The following is a 22,365-nucleotide window of genomic DNA, read 5'->3' on the forward strand; positions in this document are numbered from 1 at the left end:
CACTCAGGAATATAGTTTTATAAACAATACTTAAAAGAATTATTCCTATGATGTATGATGCATTTTGATACTTTATAACCCAAGTTGATTTAGTCATGATTAATAGTTCAAAACCCACCTTTTGGAAAACACTGCTGTCCACACCTCCTGATCATCTTCCTTGACATCACCAGCGAGAACTGGAGAACTTGTTGAGAATGTACTAAGGACAAGGGCTGCCTGTAAGAAAAAGATGACACGGAGAACATTGCTGCTTAGGGTTAGAACATAAATGATGAATTATTCTTTCTTGGGAAAAGAGAAATTTCTTCTCACTTAAGCTTTTCTAATAAAAACATAAGATTGTTGAATTATTTTTAATTGAGTTTCAAGGCAGACTGATGAGGTAGCAGCCAGAGATTTCCTTAATAAGCTCCTTGGCTTTGAATTTCAGTCTGCATAGTTCTCTAGCCTTGTCTTCAAAGGAGTAATCAAGCTGTTCCTTCTCAGCCAAACCAGGAGGGAAGGTCATAAATTGAGAACGCGAGGTGGCTTTGAGATTCCAGAAGCTGCTGCTGTGAGCCCAGCATGAATGATTACCCCTGACCCAAGAAGGCCTGCCACCAGTTGACACGTGTTCCCAGGGTTCTCTGAACAAATCGAGATGGCTCTTCACACACATTTTCAAATTACTGGGTCATATTGGCTTGACTGCTTGAGACTAGTATGTCACTTTAAACCAGAGGACAGACCTACAGCTCAGACTCAATGTGATGGGGAAGACAAGATAATCAAACACCTCAACAGCAGAGGAACATGTAAGTCACAAGTCAAGATCAAAATGATTTACATTTTAGCTGGCTCCAGAATCATGGGAGAAATGAAATCAATCACAGACAGACTTAGGATTCCAGAAATGTAAATCGTTTTTAATATATTTAAAAGCACGCTGAAGTCTCGATTTATAAAAATAAATACGTAATATGACAAATTTATTTATGATCCTGGGGCTCTTAGGAGGTTGAACTCTTTAACAGATGTGATGTATCACTGTAAAATATACATGATCTGTTATACACCCAGAAGCAGATTCCAGTTGTAAAAGTAAAATTCCTTTAAGGATCAGAATGAACACAGATCAGTCTTCTGCTATAGCAATCATGTCCAGAGCTGGGCAATGAAGGTGGGCCCAGGCACAGCAGCCTCTGACCAGCCAGTCTACAGTTAAGGAGCCAGGGCAGGAAAGTGCAGCCCTTTAGCTCACAGCACCACCCTGCAGGCCAGCCAGGCCCCTAACTGCAGAGTGACTGGTTTCCTCAAAGGCTCCACGAGGCACCCAGCCTCTGCTGTCTCTCTGAAACACAGGAGGGCTATTTTGTCCTTACCTGTGGCTCTGTCTTAATTTGGGAGCAGAAAACTGAAAAGGCGTATTCACTGAATATTGTCATTGTAACACTGAATGGAAATTATGATCCTGTCATGGGTGCTGAGCTGAGAGAATGCAAGAACTCACACTGGGCTTTCAGAGACGGGGAGAACGGGTGAGTGAGCATGCACATCTGAGGTGGGCAAGAAGGGAGTGCTTTCTCCAACTGACATGCTCTCATGGGCAAGGAGTCTGGCCTAAAATACCTGAAAAGGGGTTGGAGAATCAAGTTTTTACCCCTGTAACACACAACATAAAAATAAACAACGAGAACAAAAATCCAGTCTTGTTAGTAGATAGCTGAATTGCGATTAAAACCTGAAATGTTTCTGTGTAATTGTCAAAAGGCTGGAATGTATCTGGTACAGTTTAATCTGCTGTTGTTTCTTTGGCTGTCTTTCAGTTTGATCAACAGAAATGGTTTTTGACATTCTCAATCCTATTTCCCAGAGCACTGAATTCCTGTCATTTTTAGGTTGGCTAGTTTTCCTTCATCAGAAAAATGACCCCAACAACCTTCCTACAAGTGAGGGTGTACTTCTGAATAGAAGAGTCCTTCGGCTGAGATGGCATCTCCGAGGCCCACAGTTCGAACAGGATCTTTACACACCAACACTGGTGTGAAGTGGAAGGATACGCCCTCCCTGTGCCATTCGACCACTGGCTCATTTGGGTTTAACACAACCCTGGAGCCGGCCTCCAAACGGGAGGTCATGAACTCGTGGGGTGCCTTCAGAGATACGCGGCGGGTGTCTATGGTCTCCGTCGCGCAGGCCTGTGTCGCCGCCACGCGGGCGCCTGCAGCCACAGCAGCCAGCTGGTTGGCCCAGTGTCCATCCACAGTCGCCAGGATGTGGTAGGCCAGCGTGTGGAAATGGATCCTGCTGAGGTCGGAGGCTCTGCCTTCACTTTTCCCATGTTCCTTCAAGATCCAAAAGAGGATGTCGCTGACCACGCCCACATCAGGAACACCATTCCAGGAAGAAAGAGAAGAGTGAGGTCCAGATGCCGACTGGCTGAGAAATAACAGCTCCTGTTCATTCAGCCCCAGGGAAGTCACGGCAGGAAAGACCTGCTAACAGAAACAAAATGGGGGTCTCTTTCTGATGGACACCTAGCGCCTAACCTCCTAGGACATGGCCAGTGACGGAAGTCAAGGTCACTGTCTTGGCTCTCATACCTCTAGCTATCTCCACTTGCAATATCACACAGTAACCGGGAAGGTGCAGTGATGCTGTATTAGAGCCAGCCTCCTGTTACACGCTGGAGGACAAAGCAGAGTGTGCACTCTGGATTCCTTTCCACAGTGCCCAGTCTCTGCCTCGGCACACGCAGCAGAGCCTCTCACCACTGATGGGGCCTGACTCTCAGTTCCCGAACATCAGCAGGTGTTATACCCGCACAGTGGAGAAGAGCCCACCCCACAGCCAGGGTCGCCAGGAGAGTGCCTCATGTCAGATCTAAGTCTTTTGAGCAGGTGTGGATTATGAAGACTGTTACGCGATAATAACACTGTGGAAAACGGCACCGAACAGGAGCCAAGTCTTCTATTTTGAGGGGAACCACGATGTCCACCTCACTATCTTTCTTACTTAGCACTTCCTTCCTCAGAGCAGGGACTTGCATAAAGTGAATGTTTGTGCAAGAGAGATGAGCCCTGTGTGTATTTATATAAAAGTCAGGGGTGCTCATGTAACAGCACTTCTGTTTGCCGTATGGTCTATATCAGATGCCACGCTAATGGCTCTATTTCACTCACTTCTTGCTGTAACGCTCTGAAGGAAGGAGGGGTTGCCTCCACCTTACAGATAAGGGGACTGAAGCTTAGAAAGGTTAGGTAGTTATGCAGAAAATGAAAGATGGCTTTTTAAAGAAGTGAAAAAATAACCTCAAGGAAGAGAAATACATGAATAAAAATCATACTGAAAAGCACCAGGCGTGAACCCTAATGTAAACTATGGGCTCTACATGACGACGACTTGCCAGTGTTGGTTCACTGACTGTGACAAATATCCCATCTGCGGACAGGGGAGGCTGTGGCTGGGGGCGGGGGTGCGAGAGCTATGCGGGAACTCTACATCCTGCTCACTTCTGCTGTGAGCCTAAAACTGCCCTAAACACCTTTCACATGTTTGACTGATAAGAAAGCACATTTAAAAATCATGTTTCACCAGAAGGGAAAGAGACACATGTACCCCAATGTTTATAATAGCCAGGACATGGAAACAACCTAGATGTCCATCAGCAGATGAATGGATAAGAAAGCTGTGGTACATATACACAATGGAGTATTACTCAGCCATTAAAAAGAATACATTTGAATCAGTTCTAATGAGGTGGATGAAACTGGAGCCTATTATACAGAGTGAAGTAAGCCAGAAGGAAAAACACCAATACAGTATACTAACGCATATATATGGAATTTAGAAAGATGGTAACGATAACCCTGTATACGAGACAGCAAAAGAGACACTGATGTATAGAACAGTCTTATGGACTCGGTGGGAGAAGGAGAGGGTGGGAAGATTTGGGAGAATGACATTGAAACATGTAAAATATCATGTATGAAACGAGATGCCAGTCCAGGTTCAATGCACGATACTGGATGCTTGGGGCTGGTGCACTGGGACGACCCAGAGGGATGGTATGGGGAGGGAGGAGGGAGGAGGGTTCAGGATGGGGAACACATGTATACCTGTGGTGGATTCATTTTGATATTTGGCAAAACTAATACAATTATGTAAAGTTTAAAAATAAAATAAAATTAATTAAAAGAAAAAAAATAAAAAAATAAAAATCATGTTTCAGCAGGAAAAATAAGAGCACTGCAAAGAAGTAGAAGTAAACCTGTGCTGTGCTCATGGATGCTAACTTTGCAGGATCAAACTGCCAAATGCTTTTTACGCCCCAATCTAGCAGTTCAACTTCTGAGAATGTATCATCCACATGTACCTGGTCATGGGTCGAATTAAATTCATGTAAAAGGGGACGACCCAGAGGGAGGGTATGGGGAGGGAGGAGGGAGGAGGGTTCAGGATGGGGAACACAGGTATACCTGTGGCGGATTCATTTCGATATTTGGCAAAACATACAATATTGTAAAGTTTAAAAAAAAAAAAAAGTTAAATTAAAAGTTCATATTTGAACTTTGAAAAAAAAAAAAAGGTTACTCACTGCAGCGCTGTAGGAACAGAAAAGGGCAGTGAGCCAAACACTCGGCTCTGGCTGGCATTAAAGACCCTGTGTGCACCACGGCTGCTTCTACGCATGTGGCAGCAGGGAGACTGATGACTCTCCACGTGATGACAGAGAAAACATCTCCAAAATGCATCCAGTGGAAAAAAGCAAAGTGCACAACTGTCTATGCAGTATGCTATGCTATCTTTTGGGATAAAGAGGGATGAAATTATAAGGCTCTTCCCCATTTGCTTATATATGCACACAATGAATCTGGAGGGATGAGACAAAACTCGTAAGGAGGTTACTAACTGGGTACAAGGGCAGGAGGAAGGGAGATTTCACTGTGCATCTTTTAATATTTTGTGACTTTTGAACCATACATTACCCCATGAAAGACGTTAAAAAACAAGAGGTTAACTAACCTGCCTATGTTCACAGAACTAGAGAGTGGCAGGCAAAGCTGGTATTCCAATCCTGGTTTTCAAAATCTGTGCTCTCAAGCATCCTACTCTTGGATTTATCTGATCATTATTACTGTCCAAAGGCTGAACACCTGGGGGCCTGATGGCGAGGGAGTGAAGTGTCCCCCAAATTTCCTTTCTCTGAGCTTCCTGAAGTTCAACTGAAAGCACCAGGGTTGGGTTTTTGGTTTTCTCCTTTGGGTTCCACTGCAAAAGGCATTCACTTCCAACCTCCCCATGCTAGAAGGAGAAACACACACTACGAACCCATTGGTAACACACCCCGTGAAACACATCAAAATCAGACTGATTATAGTTTTTGCAGCCAAAGATGGAGACGCTCTATACAGTCAGCAAAAACAAGAGTGGGAGCTGACTATGGCTTAGATCATGAACTCCTAATTGCAAAATTCAGACTTAAATTGAAGAAAGTAGGCAAAACCACCAGACCATTCAGGTATGACCTAAATCAAATTCCTTATGATTATACAGTAGAAGTGACAAATAGATTCAAGAGATTAGATCTGATAGAGTGCCTGAAGAACTATGGACAGAGGTTCATGACATTGTATGGGAGGCTGTGATCAAAACCACCCCCAAGAAAAAGAAACACAGAAAGGCAAAGGGTTGTCTGAGGAGGCCTTACAAATAGCTGTGAAAAGAAGAGAAACGAAAGGCAAAGAAAAGGAAAGATATACCCATCTGAATGCAGAATTCCAAAGAATAGCAAGGAGAGATAAGAAAGCCTTCTTAAGTAATCAATGCAAAGAAATAGAGGAAAACAATAGAAAGGGAAAGACTAGAGATCTCTTCAAGAAAACTAGAAATACCAAGGGAACATTTCATGCAAAGATGGGCACAATAAAGGACAGAAACAGTATGGACCTAACAGAAGCAGAAGATATTAAGAAGAGGTGGCAAGAATACACAGAACTATACAAAAAAGATGTTAAGGACCCAGATAAACATGATGGTGTGATCACCCACCTAGAGCCAGACATCCTGGAGTGCGAAGTCAAGTGGGCCTTAGGGAGCACCACTACAAACAAAGCTAGTGGAGGTGATGGAATTCCAGCTGACCTATTTCAAATCCTAAAAGATGATGCTGTGGAAGTGCTGCACTCAGTATGCCAGCGGATTTGGAAAACTCAGCAGTGGCCACAGGACTGGAAAAGGTCAGTTTTCATTCTAATTCCAGAGAAAGGGAATGCCAAAGAATGTTCAAACTACTGCACAAATGCACTCACCTCACACTCTAGTAAAGTAATGCTCAAAATTCTCCAAGCCAGGCTTCAACAGTACTTGAACCATGAACTTCCAGATGTTCAAGTTGGATTTAGAAAAGGCAGAGGAACCAGAGATCAAATTGCCAACATCCATTAGATCATAGAAAAAGCAAAAGAGTTCCAGAAAAGCATCCACTTCTGCTTTATTGACTACGCCAAAGCCTTTGACTGTGTGGATCACAGTAAACTATGGAAAATTCTGAAAGAGATGGGAATACAAGACCACCTGACTTGCCTCCTGAGAAATCTGTATGCAGGTCAAGAAGCAACAGTTAGAACCAGATATGGAACAATGGATTGGTTCCAAACTGGGAAAGAAGTACGTCAAGGATGTATATTGTCACCCTGCTTATTTAACTTCTATGTAGAGTACATCATGTGAAACGCCAGGCTAGATGAAGCACAAGCTGGGATCAAGATTGCTGGGAGAAATATCAATAACCTCAGATATGCAGATAACACCACCCTTATGGCAGAAAACAAAGAGGAACTTAAGAGCCTCTTGATGAAAGTGAAAAAGGAGAGTGAAAAAGCTGGCTTAAAACTCAACATTCAAAAAAATAAGATCATGGCATCTGGTCCCATCACTTTATGGCAAAGAGATGGGGAAACAAAACAGTGACAGGCTTTATTGTTTTGGGCTCCAAAATCACTGCAGATGGTGACTGCAGCCGTGAAATTAAAAGATGCTTGCTCCTTGGAAGGAAAGCTATGACCAACCTAGACAGCATATTAAAAAGCAGAGACATTACTTTGCCAACAAAGGTACTGTCTAGTCAAAGGTATGGTTTTTCCAGTAGTCATGTATGGATGTGGGAGTTGCACCATAAAGAAAGCTGAGTGCTTTTGAACTGTGGTGTTGGAGAAGACTCTTGAGAGTCCCTGGGACTGCAAGATCAAACCAGTCAATCCTGAAGGAAATCAGTCCTTCACTGTAAGGATTGATGCTGAAGCTCCAATACTTTGGCCACCTGATGTGAAGAACTGACTCCTTGGAAAAGACCCTGATGCTGGGAAAGATTGAAGGCAGGAGGAGAAGGGGATGACAGAGGATGAGGTGGTTGGATGGCATCACCAACTCAATGGACATGAGTTTAAGTAAACTCCAGGGGTTGGTGATGGACAGGGAGGCCTGGCGTGCTATACAGTTCATGGGGTCACAAAGAGTCAGACATGCCTTTTTAGTTTAGTTGGCTAAACTGAACTAAATGAACCCATCAGTAACTCTGCCGTCTTCCTAACTTAGCAGGAGATCCTGCTCCAGGGCAGTCCTGGCTCCTGACTTGGGTCTCGTGGACCGGGTCTGGGTGAGATGACACCCACAGCACACTGAGCCCCGAGTACTGCCCGTGGGTTACCTGGTGCACAATGGTGCTCATGAGCTCCTTGTTGGTCATGCTGGCCAGCTCCAGGTGAACTGGAACACCCGTAGGGATGTCAGAAATGGAGGTCACGACCTGCAGAGACAAGAGAAGAGCACTGCCATCAGAAACAAGGAGTCAGGCAAGAGGGAAGGATGGGTCCAAGAGGCAGTGCATCCTCATGAGAGCTCCTGGCTACGTGGGCGACCACAGTCTCTGTGGACAAGGGAGGCTTTGCCCAACAGGGACAACTAGGCTCTGCAGGGAGGCACTGGGGTTAAGGACTTGGAGTGCACTGGGAAACCCCCCTGAACGTTCACACAGCCAGCCTCTTCCTGGGGACCTAAACTGAGCAATCGGCTTCAAGTGCTGTGTGAATCTGCAACACGCTGATGTGAATGAGATGATACAGAAAACATGAAGGACACAGACCACAAACACTGCAGCCTGCAGCCATGTTTGGTTTAGCACAGGAAGCAGAGGCTCAGGCAAGATGATGTTCTGACCTGTCCTACTCAAGCTGCCGCCTGCGCCTGGAAGAACACCGTGAGGTGCCCTGCTGGAGTGGGAGGCAGGCTTCTTGGCCTCCACGACCTATCCCGGGAGGCTGGGACCTAGGGCAAGGCAGTGCGGGCTGCAGAGGCCGAGAGAGGCGGAAATCCGAAGGAAAACATGAGCTGCCATCTGTGAAATTCTGTAACAGTGCCACCATTACCTCCAAGAGCCTCTTCCTCTGGAACTCCTTGCTCTGTCCCTCCATCATGTGCAATCCAGAGAGGACCACAAGGTCTGGCTGAAACTCCTCCAGGCTAGACACAAACACCTCCAGCATATTCATGGCCCCGTTGGAGAGGTCGTGGGAGAAGATGAACCGGTTGGCATGGGGAGCTTTTAACTGGTCCCACTCCTCCCCTAGAAAAGCCCAGTCAACACAACGGGAAGAAAAGGAAGAAGCTTTGAGTCTCCAAGCTGTGTGGGGAAGGCAGGACCTCACTGGAGCCTTGGCTCGGGGCAGGCGGGCCTCTGGATGAGTGAACCCCAGCTGCCATGGCCTAAGGGGAACACAGTGCCACGGCCAGGACCATGGTTGGCAATAAACCAGAAACCCCAACCCCACAAAAACACAGTATGGGTGCTGTGTGCCTTTGTCAAGGGCTGGCAGGGTCATGCCCCTCAAGTCCCAGGAAAGTTCTGTCCCCTCAGCCCTCATACCCAGGAGCCCGGGTCCCTCCCCACCCAGAGCATGACTCCCAAACCCCAGTGTGCAGCACACCGTGTGGGCCTGCATGCAGGACAGGCTGCTTTTCCTGAAGCAACTTCTACCTCACGGGCGCACCCTAGCACCTGTCACTTCGTTGGGACCTAAGGAGGCTGGAATTCCAAGAGCCAGGCTGACCACACCCCACCCCCCAGCCCTGCTGCCCAATGGTGACTTCTGGGCATTTGATCTGGAAGCTAAGAGTAAATGGCTGCTCCAGCCTCCTGTGAGCAAGCTTCTGTGGAATAATGACAGTAATAAGGAATAAAGACTAAGTTCACGCATTATTTCCTCCCTAAATGGTTGCTGACTGCTCAGCCCAAGGTGTACTCCCGCTACTCTGAGGATCCAGTGGTTTTCCTTTACACGGTTTGATGATCTATCACTTTGCTTTGAGTTTTCTACTGTTTTATCTAGTGTTCAAACCTGTATCATTACTCATCTTTGGGCCACATCCCCACTCAATACTGTGTGTCTTTGATTCCCACAGCCCAGTCACGGCCCCCTGCAGAACCTGCCCACTCAGTGTTCACTAATCTGACCCAAGCAGGAGGAGGCCAGGCCCTCCCCAGCTGGGTCCTGGGCAGCAGCAGCTGGGAGTCTCTGCAGCTACAGGAGTGCCTCTCAGCATCGGCCTAGTCAGAACCTAGTTTTTAATGTGCAGACAGCAGCCCCTGTAGATCCTGGTGTGCAGTTAGGTGGTGAAGTACCAGTTAAGATGCCCCCCACCCCACATACACACAGCTGCCACACACCCGAGGGGAGGGTGCTGGTGCCTGAGTCCTAAGGGAGGGCCGTGTGGGGCACAAGGTTTTTCCAAGCTCACTCTGCGCCACACCATGAGGATCCCACATTCCTCTCCTTAAAGTCCTGAAAATCTCAAAACTCAGCCTAAGGGCTGCCTAGGCAATTCCTTAAGGCCATGTCCCCCTGAGCACCAGGGGAAAGCAGTCACCCCCAGCCTGGGGTGCTGCCAGAAACTGGCATGATTTATGACCTGCATTTACACAGCTTTCCTTCCACGTGAAGCATCTGTCCCATTTACAAAACCAAAGTCCATATGATGAAGCCTAGTTTTTCATTGGTTTCATCATTTACTGGCTATTCCTTCAGAAAGTTTTTCCCAAGGCAGACTAACCCTGGCAGAGGGTCTCTACGCTGCAGGCTGATCTGTCCCCTGGGTCAGCGCCCCGCTTCCTTCCTGCCTCCGCTGGGCCTCTGTGTTTTTTTTTTGGGGGGGGCGGGGAGTGGGGTGGTGGCAGCCATCCTCCCCTTGCTCTGAGTTCAGCTTTACTGAATCCATTCCTCTGAAAAACATTTTATATGTGGGACATATGTATAAAAATCTATGAAAGCAGGAAAGAAAACATCACCAATTTCCTAAAACCTAATGTAATGGTTATATTTGTTAAAACACCACATTCCTTTCTTAACTCCTCACCCATATCTTATTCTTTGTCCAAAGAAAATGCCCCATGGTGATCCACAGAGCTGATGGCAGCATTCCCCCTCTGCTTCATCTCTGAAGACCCAGTGCAGGGGGCCTCACTGAACTGTCACCTCCGAGCAGACTCAATTCCAGCACCTTCTCCCCCAGGCCACTGCTGTATTAGAGGACTCGGCACGTGACTGTGCCATCATTTATTCAAGAGTCCATCTCCTGTAGTGATGTGTGGGTTGGGGAAGGGGCCCGTGTCTTCTTTTACCAACACACTTTTACTGCCTCACACCACACCTGGCATTCAGCTGCAAGACCGAAATCAGCAAAGGAACAGTGAAGAAGAGGACAGACCCATGACTCAGGTGCCCACAACAAACGATAGGGGTGTGCGTCCTAAACCAACACGATTCTGTACAATGGCAAAAACACGCAACACGGGTATTCTCTGCAGGACAAGACCGGGAACTGCTACTCAGACTGAAAGTGTGCAGAAGCACGATCTAACCCAACCTAGGAGAGAAGAGCCACACAGCATTCAAAACAAACGAATCTCCTCAGCAGAAAGGAGAGGGAGGCAGAAACAAACATGCTTCCGCAAGACAAAGACAAGGAGGGGTGTGGAGAGCTGACCGCTGCAGTTTCCACAGGCCTGGTGGGGTGGCTCGAGAAGCAAAATGACTGAAACGCAGACAGGGTGAGCCTGTGATAAAAGTCCATACCCTTCTTTTCTAGGTTTTGAATTTATTTCCTTAAGTGATCCCTTCTCTCAGTTTATGATCCTGCCCTTCAGCCAGTAAGTCAGCAAAACCAATGCAGTGACTCACTGGCCCAAAGCCTGAAAATAAGCTTCTCCGAGGAGGTCTGGTAGGAGAGAAGGGACAAATGTTGACAAATGCCCTCTGGGAATTTACCCATCTAGGTTAGAGGCGCTGGGGATGGATTTATGTTGAGAGAGCTGACCTGAGGGCTGCTGCCACCAGACTAGGTTTCCTCCAGAGGCTGATGAAAATGCAACTTCACACTGAGCTAACTGGAAGGCCGCTGCTTAGTACTAAGAAATAAGGCACAGAAAAGAAAAACCAAAGTGGGAAGCTTGTAAACCCAAGGATGGAAACAACTTCTTCTCAAGATAAGCTGTGCTGTCTTCTTTACCACATACAAGGCACAGCGGTCAAATACACCAAAGGCTTGGTGCTAGTTCTCTCCACTCCGTCATCACCAGAGACGATGACTGGAACAGGGACCACAGGTTGCGAAGGGAGCACCAACAAAGCGAACACGAGACGGACGTGGAACTAGCAGCAGCGGCAGCAGCGCCCCAAAGGCACACCTTCAGCTGCTCTAGACCCTTCCAGTCAACAGACTGACTCATGCCTTTCGCTGAAGCAGTTCACTGCTCACCACCACCTTCAGGCACTGAAAGCCATTACTCTGCTCACCCATGAAAACTGAGAGAAACTCAAAAACTGTGCAGATGGGAACTGCCCAGTCCAACATTCTGGCTCTAATTTTCAGACTCTGCCCTTCCTAACCCCCTCAATTCTACTAAGCATCCAAAAGAGAAACAGAAACAATTCTTTTTTTGTACTTGGAGGAAGGCGTAATTTTTAAGATGCACTATATTTTATATCTTAAAGTCAGTTACTCTAGTAGGTAAGAGCTTCTTAAGCATCAGACTTGGAAGCACTTGGCTAATGCTTATCAACTAAGCACTGCTTTAAGGTACCATTAGTCTATTTAGTTGCTTAAATCTTTAACTTGAGTTAACAATGTGATAAATCGAAAATTCAAGAGTTCTGTGCACAGGAAAGACACAACAGCAAATACATGGACTCAAGCAATTAAAATACATTCTGGTATTTAGGATCTCTCAGAAATCAGATCTGTGTTCTGTTTAACATATAAAATCTAGTCGGGGTAGGGTAGGATGGGGTGAATTTGGAATTCTAAATCTTGCAACATTATATAATGGGAAATAGTATGTGTTGTTAAATATAAAACGCTTCCACTAATGCACCCAAAGGAAAGGAAAATCCTTCAAAGGAAGTTTGCCAGAGGCCTGGAATTAATCCTGAGCAGCCTGGAACAGCTTGCCAGCAAGGCCGAGGGCAGAACCCAGCACAGAGCTCAGAGATGTTACCTGCCCTTCTCTTTTCTTTGTAATGAAGGAAAACTTTATATACATGTGTTTCACACATTTTCATTTAAGGTGCCTGCTCTCCTACCGCCTGATTTCTCTTGGGTTCAGATCAATCATACTTGAGGACCTGGGAACTTTATTCAGTGTTGTAATACTCTCCATTACTCTCCCTTGAGACAAAGGCCTGTATCAGCTCCATAGGACCAGGGACCAGGAAACGTGTGGTAAGGCAAGAACAGGGCCCTGCCAATTTACAAAGAAACATTTCTAGCGCATTCATACCCCCAACCTGACAACACACAGCCTTCTGACCAGGCTTACGCCATTACTTACTCATTTCCTCTTACCTGCTTGATACTCTAAAATGAGGTGGAACTCATCCACTTCCTGCAATGACTCTGGTGGGACAAATACATTGTCATCAAGGAGCTCATGCAGCTTTGGACCAACTGGACCACAAAGAAGAACCTGGAGACAAGCAATATGAAGTCTATCAGGAGATCTGCCCCCTTCCCGTGAAATCTGTTCAGTAAGGTACATCCAGCACTTTCATTTTTTTCAACAAAAACCACTGGACTCCAAATCCAATTCTGAAAGCTTCTGGTTTGGAGGTATGGACTGGAAGAGCTCCTACCAGGGTGCAGGCCTGGAGGGTATGGACACAAAGTACCCAGAAATGAGAAGCTGGCAAAAGACCCTTGTCAAGCATCCACGTGTGTTACACGGGCACTCGTGCGTCTGCTGAATCCCAGGCACTCTGTTAGGGGCTGAATGTTTGTTCCCCGCCCCCCTGGTTTCCATGTCGAAGTCTAACTGTCAATGTGATGATACTGGAAAGGGTTTTCAGGAGGTAAATGAGGTCATATGGGTGGGTTCCTAAACCAATCGGACTGGCAGCCTTAGAAGAAAAGGGGGAGAGAAACTGCCCTTTCTCCACTACATCCATTAAAGAAAGGCCCTCTGAGGACACAGAGGCAAGCAGCAGTCTGCAAGCTGGAAAGAGAATGCTCGCCAGGAACTAGCCCCTCCTGCAACTGTGATCCTGGGGCTGTCCAATCTCCAGAACTGTGAGAAAACGAATTTCTGCAGTTCAAGCCACCTCGTCTACTGCATTTTGTCATCAGGGCAGCCTGAGAAGACTAAGATGCACTGTACCTCACTTTCCTTTCTTTACTGACTCACATCCTGTGTAAGCAAAGAGATACTGGGTGCTGTCTGCTCAAAGCTGCCAGACAAAAGCAACTGGTTGACTTGTACACAGTATAGAAAAGAACCTCAGGGTCACAAGACTCTAATCAACCAGTGACCTAACTTGTGGGGGCAGGCTCCCTACTACACTTAGCTGCCTTGTGAACAGGACAGACTTCCCAGCAGAAGAATTAAAGAGCACTTCAGTTCATTAAGTTTGGGGGGAGGTATGCTGCAACTTTTAAAAAATATTTTCTTCAACTCCAACCTGGGCCTCTTCCTGGAAGTTCCTTCTAGAAGCCATTTCACACCTTCTGCTGTTTCTGCCATGCCAGCTCTGGCCCCACTCAGGACCAGGCCAGACTCAAAACCACTGAAGCATGAAGGCTTGGACCAGGAATCAAAGGAAAGTCCTCAGAGATGATCGTCATCATTTCAGGTTTAATATGCCCCACCACAAGCTTCCAAAAGTATTTTTACTTGCTAATTAATCACTTGTTTGTACAGAGGCATTTTCATGTACCTAAGAAATCCCAGCTACTGGGCAAAAATACATCTCCCTCTCCTTGACACATGTCTGCTGTTTGCCAAATCTGAAAAGTCTCACCCCTGTAATTTTATTTATTTTCTCTAATTATTGGCTAGAATTTCGGCTTCCAAGGTGAGACAACAAGGGCCAGATTTACCCTCCTGCCTGAAACAATAACAATAAAACAGATACAATACATGAAACAACGGTTTTCAGAACATTTGGGCACTGGGCAACAAGGACAGTGATACCTATGAAACAGAAAAAAACTGAGTGAGCCCTACAAATCCCTCTGCAAATGAGCCCAAAGGAATGTTCAGATGTATAGATGGTCAATACCAAAATCAGACTGATTTTATTCTTTACAGTTGAAGATGGAGAAGCCCTATACAATCAGTAAAAACAAGACCTGAAGCTGACTGTGACTCAGATCATCAGCTCTTTATTGCAAAATTCAGACTTAAATTGTAGAAAGTAGGCAAAACCACTAGACCATTCGGGTATGACCTAAATCAAATCCCGTATGATTATACAGTGGAGGTGACAAATAGAGTCAAGGGATTAGATCTGGTAGATAGAGTGCCTGAAGAACTATGGACGGAGGTTTATAACACTGTACAGGAGGTGGAAACCAAAACCATCCCACAGAAAAAAAAATGCAAGAAGCCAAAATGGTTGTATGAGGAGGAAATAGCTGAGGAAAGAAGAAAAGTGAAAGGAAAAGGAGAAACGGAAAGATACACCCATCTGAATGCAGAGTTCCAGAGAAGAGCAAGGAGAGTTAAGAAAGCCTTCTTAACTGAACAATGCAAAGAAATTGAGGAAAACAACAGAATGAGAAAGACTAGTGATCTCTTCAAGAAAATTGGAGATACCAAGGGAATATTTCATGCAAAGATGGGTACAATAAAGGATAGAAATGGCAAGGACCTAACAGAAGAAGAAGCTATTAATAAGAGGTGGCAAGAATACACAGAAGAACTACACAAAAAAGATCTTAACAACCTGGATAACCACGATGGTGTGGTCCTTCACTGAGAGCCAGACATCCTGGAGTGTGAAGTCAAGTGGGCCTTAGGAAGCATCACTACGAACAAAGCTGGTGGAGGTGACAACATTTCAGATTAGCTATTTCAAATCCTAAAATGATGCTGTTCAAGTGCTGCACTCAATATGCCAGCAGATTTGGAAAACTCAGCAGTGGCCACAGGACCAGAAAAGGTCAGTTTTCGTTCCAACCCCAAAGAAATGCAATGCCAAAGAATGTTCAAACTACCATACAATTGTGCTCATTTCACATGCTAGCAAAGTAATGCTCAAAATCCTTCAAGCTAGGCTTCAACAGTGGATGGACCAAGAAATTCCAAATGTACAAGCCAGATTTAGAACAGGCACAGGAAACAGAGATCAAACTGTCAGTGTCCGCTGGATCATAGATAAAGCAAAAGAATTTCAGATAAACATCTGGCTCATTGACTACTCTAAAGCCTTTGACTGTGTGGATCACAATAATCTTAAAGAGATGGGAATACCAGACCACCTTATCTGCCTTCTGAGAAACCTGTATTCAGGTCAAGAAGCAACAGTTAGAACCAGACATGGAACAACGGACTGGCTCAAAATTGGGAAAGGAGGACATGAAGGCTGTATACTGTCACCGTGCTTATTTAACATCTATGCAGAGTACATCATGAGAAATGCTGGGCTGGATGAATCACAAGCAGGAACCAAGAGGCTGGGAGAAGTATCAATAACCTCAGATATGCAGATGACACCACCCCTATGGCAGAAAGCAGAGAGGAACTAAAGAGCCTCTTGATGAAGGTGAAAGATGAGAGTGAAAAAGTTGGCTTAAAACTCAACATTCAAAAAACTATGACCATGACATCCGGTCCTATCACTTCATTGCAAATAGATGGGGCAAAAGTAGAAACAGTGTCAGATTTTATATTCTTGGGCTCCAAAATCAATGTGGATGGTGACTGCAGCCATGAAGTTAAAAGACGCTTGCTCCTTGGAAGAAAAACTATGACCAACCTAGACAGCATATTAAAAAGCAGAGACATCACTTTGCTGACAAAGGTCCGTACAGTCAAAGCTATGGTTTTTCTAGTAGTCATGTACAGATGTGAGAGTTGGACCATAAAGAAAAAGCAGAGTGCTGAAGAATTGATGCTTTTGAACTGTTGTGCTGGAGAATACTCTTGAGAGTCCCTTGGACACCAAGGAAATCAAACCAGTTAATTCTAAAGGAAATCAATCCTGAATATTCATTGGAAGCACTGATGCTGAAGCTCCAATACTTTGGCTACCTGATGCTGGGAAAGATTGAGGGCAGGAGAAGAAGGGGACGACAGAGGATGAGATGATTGGGTGGCATCACCGACTCAATGCGCGTGAGTCTGAGCAAACTCCAGGAGATAGTGAAGGACAGGGAAGCCTGGGTGCTGCAGTCCATGGAGTCATAAAGAATCAGACAGGACTTACTGACTGAACAACAATGAGATATACAGAATCTGAAAGAATTCATCACCAGCAGACCTGTACTACAAGAAAGGAAATCCTTCAGGCAGACGGAAAATACCAGATGGAAATACTAATCTAAACACACAAATAAAGAATGCCAGGAATGGTACGCTGTGTAAGCACGTAAGATCTTTTTATTATTTAACTGTCTTTAAAGAGAATTAACTATTTGAAGAAAAGTATTAACAGCATAGTGTGAGATGAATAGTCTGTCTTGAAGTAACATATATGCCGACAACAGTATAGAGACTGGAGGAGAAAAATGAAGGCACACTACTGTAAAGTTCTTAAACTCTATCTGGTGGTTTAATAATATCACTTCAAAGCAGACTGTGATAACCTAAAAATGTACATCAGTAATCCTAAATCAACCAGGAAGAAAACAAGAAGCAAGCTGTGAGACTTAAATTTAACCTGATACAACAACAATGACACTAAATGAAAATGGTCTAAATGCCCCAATTAAAAGGCAGGAAGGCCTTCCCTGATGGTCCAGTGGTTAGGACTCTGCCTGCCAATGCAGAGGACGTGGGTTTGATCCCTGGTGGGAGATCCCCCATGCTGAGGGACCACTAAGCCTATGCACCACAACTAATGAGCCCGCGCCCCTGGAGCCCTTGCTCTGCAACAAGAGAAGCCTGGGCACCACAGGAGAGCAGCCCCTCCCCGCAGCAACTAGAGAAGGCCCGAGCACAGCCACAAAGGCCTAGTGCAGCCAGAAAAAAAGATAAGGAATGTCAGAGTGCGCTACAAATCCAGCCTCAACTGTACACTGCCTTACAAGAAACACATTCTAAATATACAGACACAGACAGGTTAAAAGCAGATGAACGGGAAAGGATACATCACGATGACACTAATCGAAACTGGAAAGGCTATTTTAATCAAAATTGATTACAGAGCAAAGAATATTATGAAATTATTTTCTTTATCCCTGGTAATGATAAAAAAAAATGTCAGTCCATAAAGGGATGAAACAATTCTACACAGTTATGCATCTAAAAAGAGGCTGAAAAACACATGAACCAAAAAGTCACAGAACTTCAAGGGAAACAGACAAGTCCATAATTATTGTGGGAGATGCCAATCTCTCTCTCTCAATAGTAGATAAATCAAGTAGACTGAAAATCAGAAGACTACAGGAGACTTGAAATCAATCGACTTGGCCTAACTGACACTGATGGAACACTCTACCCAAGGGCTCACCAAGGCACACTATCTGCACGGCCATAAGTCTCCATAAATTTAACAGGAGTCAGAAAAGCGTGTTCTCTGATCACAATGGCATTAAAATAGAAATCAATAATATACAGATATGTGAAACCCTCTCAATATTTAGAAACTAAATACCACTTCTAAGTATTCCACAAGATAGGCTATTAAATACCTCATCTCAAGAAATCAAAGGGAAATCAGAAAGCATCTGGATTGAATGAAAATAAAAAAGAATCAAAATCTGGGGGATAGAGCTAAAACAGCACTTAAGGGGACGTTTACAGCACTAAACACCCTGCATCAGAAAACAAAGGAAGTTCTCAAATCAGTGACCTTAGCCACGACTTTTAAGAAACTAAAAAATGAAAGTTAAATTAAAAACAAATAGAAACCAATGAAATAGAAAAGAAAAAAAAAGAAAAAAAATCAATGAAACTGAAAGCTCTTTATTTATTGGAAAGATCAATAAAATTGATAAACCAATAGCCAAACTTATCAAGGAAAAGGAAAAAGAAAAAGATATAAATTACCAGTTTCAGGAAAGACAGAACATCACTACACATTCCACAGACTTAAAGGAGTAAAAGAACATTATGATTAACTTTAAGTCAATAAATTCAACAATTTAGATGAAATGGACACATTTCCTGAAAGACAAAACTACCAAAGCACACTCAAGAAGTAGATAATCTGAATTTCCTTTTATCAAATCATTAAACACCTTCCTACATCAAAAACTTCAGGCCTCTACATGGGAAAAGAATTCAAAAAAATAGTAAATATATGTGTAACTGATATACTTTGTCGTACACCTGAAACTAACACCACACTGCAAATAAACTATACTCCAATAAAATTTTTTAACCCCCCCTCCCCAAAAAACAACAAAGTGAAATGGAAAAATAAAACACTAAAAACCAACCAAACAGCAGAAAAACTTTATGCCTGGAGGGCTTCACTGGTGAGTTCTACACAAACACTTTTAAAAAAAAAATCAAAATACTCCCCAATTCATTCTATTAGGTCAGTATTACCCATATTAAAACCAGACAGACATATGAGAAAAGAAAAATACAGATCAATATCCCCCAGGGAAATTGATGTAAAAATTTTAAACAAAATGTAAGTAAACTGAATCCAATAATATATAAAAAGGGTAATACATCAGAAGCAAGTGAGGTTTATTCTGGGATACATGGTTCGTTTGACATTTGAAAAATCAGGGTAATTACCATTTACCAAAGTAAAAAGCAAAAACCACACAATCATCTCAACAGATGCAGAAGCAGCATCTGACAAGATCCAACATCTCCTTCTTGGCTAAATTCCAAAATATATTTCGTTAAGACACTGTTCTCTTCTGCTATCTGGCTTCTATTTCACCATTCCATAACATCTGCCTTTATTATATCCACCAGGGTCTATTTCTGAGACACAACATAGTTTGCTTGGAAACAACATGGACTCTGGAGCTAGACGGCTTGGGTTCAAATTCCAGTTCCACTCCTTACTAGGTATGTGACCTTGAACAGTTTTAACTTCTTCATGCCTCATTTTTCCTATCTACAAAATGCGGATAATAATCGACTTCCCTCAAGGGCTTTTTGAGGATCAAATAGGTTAATATAAAGTAAAGCACTTACGACAGTGCCTGGGAAACAGTAAGAACTATGAAAATGTTAATGATTATTATTACCTATGGAAAATGCTGCTGCTGCTGCTGCTGCTAAGTCGCTTCAGTCGTGTCTGACTGTGCAACCCGGTAGTCTGCACACCACCAGGCTCCTCTGTCCCTGAGATTCTCCAGGCAAGAATACTGGAGTGGGTTGCCATTTCCTTCTCCACTGCATGCATGCATGCTAAGTCGCTTCAGTCATGTCTGACTCTGTGTAACCCGATGGACAGCAGCCCACCAGGCTCCTCTGTCCACGGAATTCTCTAGGCAAGAATACTGGAGTGGGTTGCCATTTCCTTCTCCCTAATCTGTGGTTGTTTTTAGATGATCACTTGGTTATGTTGAGAGGCATTTCAGCAAGTTAAATTGAATCTGAGACAGCAGTATAGGGTGGTGAGGTCAAGGCAGAGCCTGGTGTTTGAATCCTGGCTTTATTATTTTATCACCCAGCATCAGCTGGGTGACCCTGGGCACATTACTTAACCTCTCTGGACCTCCTTTCTTTAAAAGGATGGTAATACCTAAACCCATCAGATTATTGTGAAGATCATAACAATCTGATGAAGGAGTAACAGATACCCTTTTCTTCCCCTCAATCTTTTATTAAGGTCAGGCTCTTTTTTTTTTTTTCCTTCCCCTTTTTCTTACCAGAATACTTTCCAATTGGACTGGTCTCAGGCCCAGATTCCCTAGTGACCAAGAGCAAATACTGGTCTCAGAGGAGGAAATACTGAAAGGAACATCTAACCTAGAACTTCCAGGGACAGAATTAAATTACTTCTCAGGGTCAAGAGGGTGTTCTTTTCAGGGCCCAAATGCCCAGGATTCTGATGCAAAGGGCCTGGGTTCTTTCCATTGAGCTTATGATTGATCTTCTCTTTCATCCATTAGCTGGCAATACTTCTAAAGACCAGCTCTGGAACTTCTAATATTCTTTGTTTGGGAGTTTATTACTATCTATAAAGATAATGACTCTTAAAAAAATTTCCCACTGTAATCTTTTATTAAAATTTTAATCCTTGTAAAAATGTGAATGTCCACACTTAAATATGCTCTCTATATCTAAGCACATCCATCCCTTGGTGTACACTGTGGGTCCATATGAATTTTGTCCCCTCACACTGTTGATCATTTATCTGTGTTTCTGGGTCCGTCTCTGCACTTTTGATTCTGCACCCCTAAGAACTGTTGATGGTTCCCTCTCTCCATCGTCAGTAGTCACATCTATTCTGCACTTCTCAAGTTCATTTACTTCAGAACCATCTCCGTTAAACTTACCTTCTTTGTCCCTACATATGGTCTATCACCAAGTGATTCCACTAGGCTTTAGACAGACATGTTTCTCTTCTTCTGGCTACTCGAGCCCAAGTCAGCAAGGAGGCTAGTGCTGTGGTCTTGCTGTAAAATGATTGCTTTTATAAGACAACAGCAATAACCTCCTTGTTGGCTTTCCCTCTTGGACCTATTCCACTTCCAGCAAAAGAACTTCTTACTCAGAAGCTATTTTGAAAATAGCAGTAATTTTAATTCTACTTAAACCAAATGGTTTAAGACTTGAAGACACGACCCTAACAACCCCCATCCAGTGGCCTTTGTTTTTAACACTCTGGATCCAGCCTCAAGAATCAGCCAACTAAGTCTTCTCTCATCACTGCACAATCCCCAGCCTCAGGCACTGACTCCAGAGCCCACACGCTCTTAATGACTACACGGTAAGGTACTCGAGGACATGGACTCTGGGGTCTGAGGTTACAACTGTTCTATTTGTTTAATACAATTGTTCTAGCTGTAAACTTCTCTATGCCTCAAGCTTCACATAGAAAGCATGACAATAACAGTACCAACAACAGTACCTATGACCTTATAGGTTATTAAAGGAATTAAATGAGGTAATCTACGTCACACACTGGAGACAACATCAGACATGCAGTAAACACTCAGGAATCATTAGCTACCGCTCCTCTCCTTCGATGACTCTATTCCTAACAAGAATCCCAAGCAAACTGAATTAAGGAATGGGCAGGTACTCAGTATTGCCTCTAAAATTACTGAAATACTAGTGAAGGACATAGGTTTTAATCTGGGAATCTGACTTACCTTTAAATCTGAGTTGGCTGCAAACTTCTGTCCAATTAAAGCTGCATTTCCTCCTACATAGTGCTGTAAGACAGTTCAAGGTTATTAGGCAGTTTTTTAACATAACTATGCTACTCAAGCTTAATAATGTTTTGATTTATTTAATTATACTCCATTTTCCCCCCCAAAAAATTTGAGGTGACTTTACAACAAGTACACACAGATGGGGTTAATAAAAACATTAACTCCACAGATGAGGAGACAATGAGTTATAAGGAAAGGTGAAAAAAAAAAACCAAATTGCTACCTTTGGAAAACAGTATAATTGCCTTAACTGTAGATCAACCTTGGCTTTGAGCTTCCAGGCAGCCAGAACAGATACATGAAACAAAAGGAAATACAAGTATGGACCGACTTTACCTTCTGCACTGTGATCCTTCTAAAATGAGTGTATGACTATGTCAGTCTCCTCCTGAAAATCATTCGATACTACAATGATCTAAAACTCTCAATTTTTTTTCCTGATATATATTTGATACACAAGTTACAATGGTACAATGTAGTGATTCACATCTTTTCAAAGTTACATCCCATTTATAGTTATTATATTTTCTATATTCCCCA

At 43.8% G+C, this 22,365-nt stretch overlaps 1 protein-coding gene across 2 annotated transcripts in view; it reads right to left on the bottom strand.

Moving 5' to 3' along the window:
- Positions 1 to 887: 887 nt before the first annotated feature.
- The window catches only part of ADPGK (ADP dependent glucokinase), a 33,109-nt gene continuing 11,631 nt past the window's right edge, over positions 888 to 22,365 (bottom strand). The window contains exons 3-7 of one of the 2 annotated variants that reach the window (XM_061430294.1): positions 21,763 to 21,825; positions 12,880 to 13,000; positions 8,409 to 8,605; positions 7,691 to 7,789; positions 888 to 2,477 (exon numbers count right to left, since the gene is read on the bottom strand). In XM_061430294.1, the coding sequence (XP_061286278.1) occupies positions 1,926 to 2,477; positions 7,691 to 7,789; positions 8,409 to 8,605; positions 12,880 to 13,000; positions 21,763 to 21,825 (1,032 nt within the window). In that variant the 3' untranslated portion in view covers positions 888 to 1,925. Of the gene's footprint in view, positions 2,481 to 7,690; positions 7,790 to 8,408; positions 8,606 to 12,879; positions 13,001 to 21,762; positions 21,826 to 22,365 lie in introns of both variants that reach the window. The other variant, XM_061430293.1, reaches the window with a different exon arrangement.

Source organism: Bos javanicus, chromosome 10 (assembly GCF_032452875.1).
Source record: "Bos javanicus breed banteng chromosome 10, ARS-OSU_banteng_1.0, whole genome shotgun sequence".
In the NCBI taxonomy this organism is placed as follows: domain Eukaryota; kingdom Metazoa; phylum Chordata; class Mammalia; order Artiodactyla; family Bovidae; genus Bos; species Bos javanicus.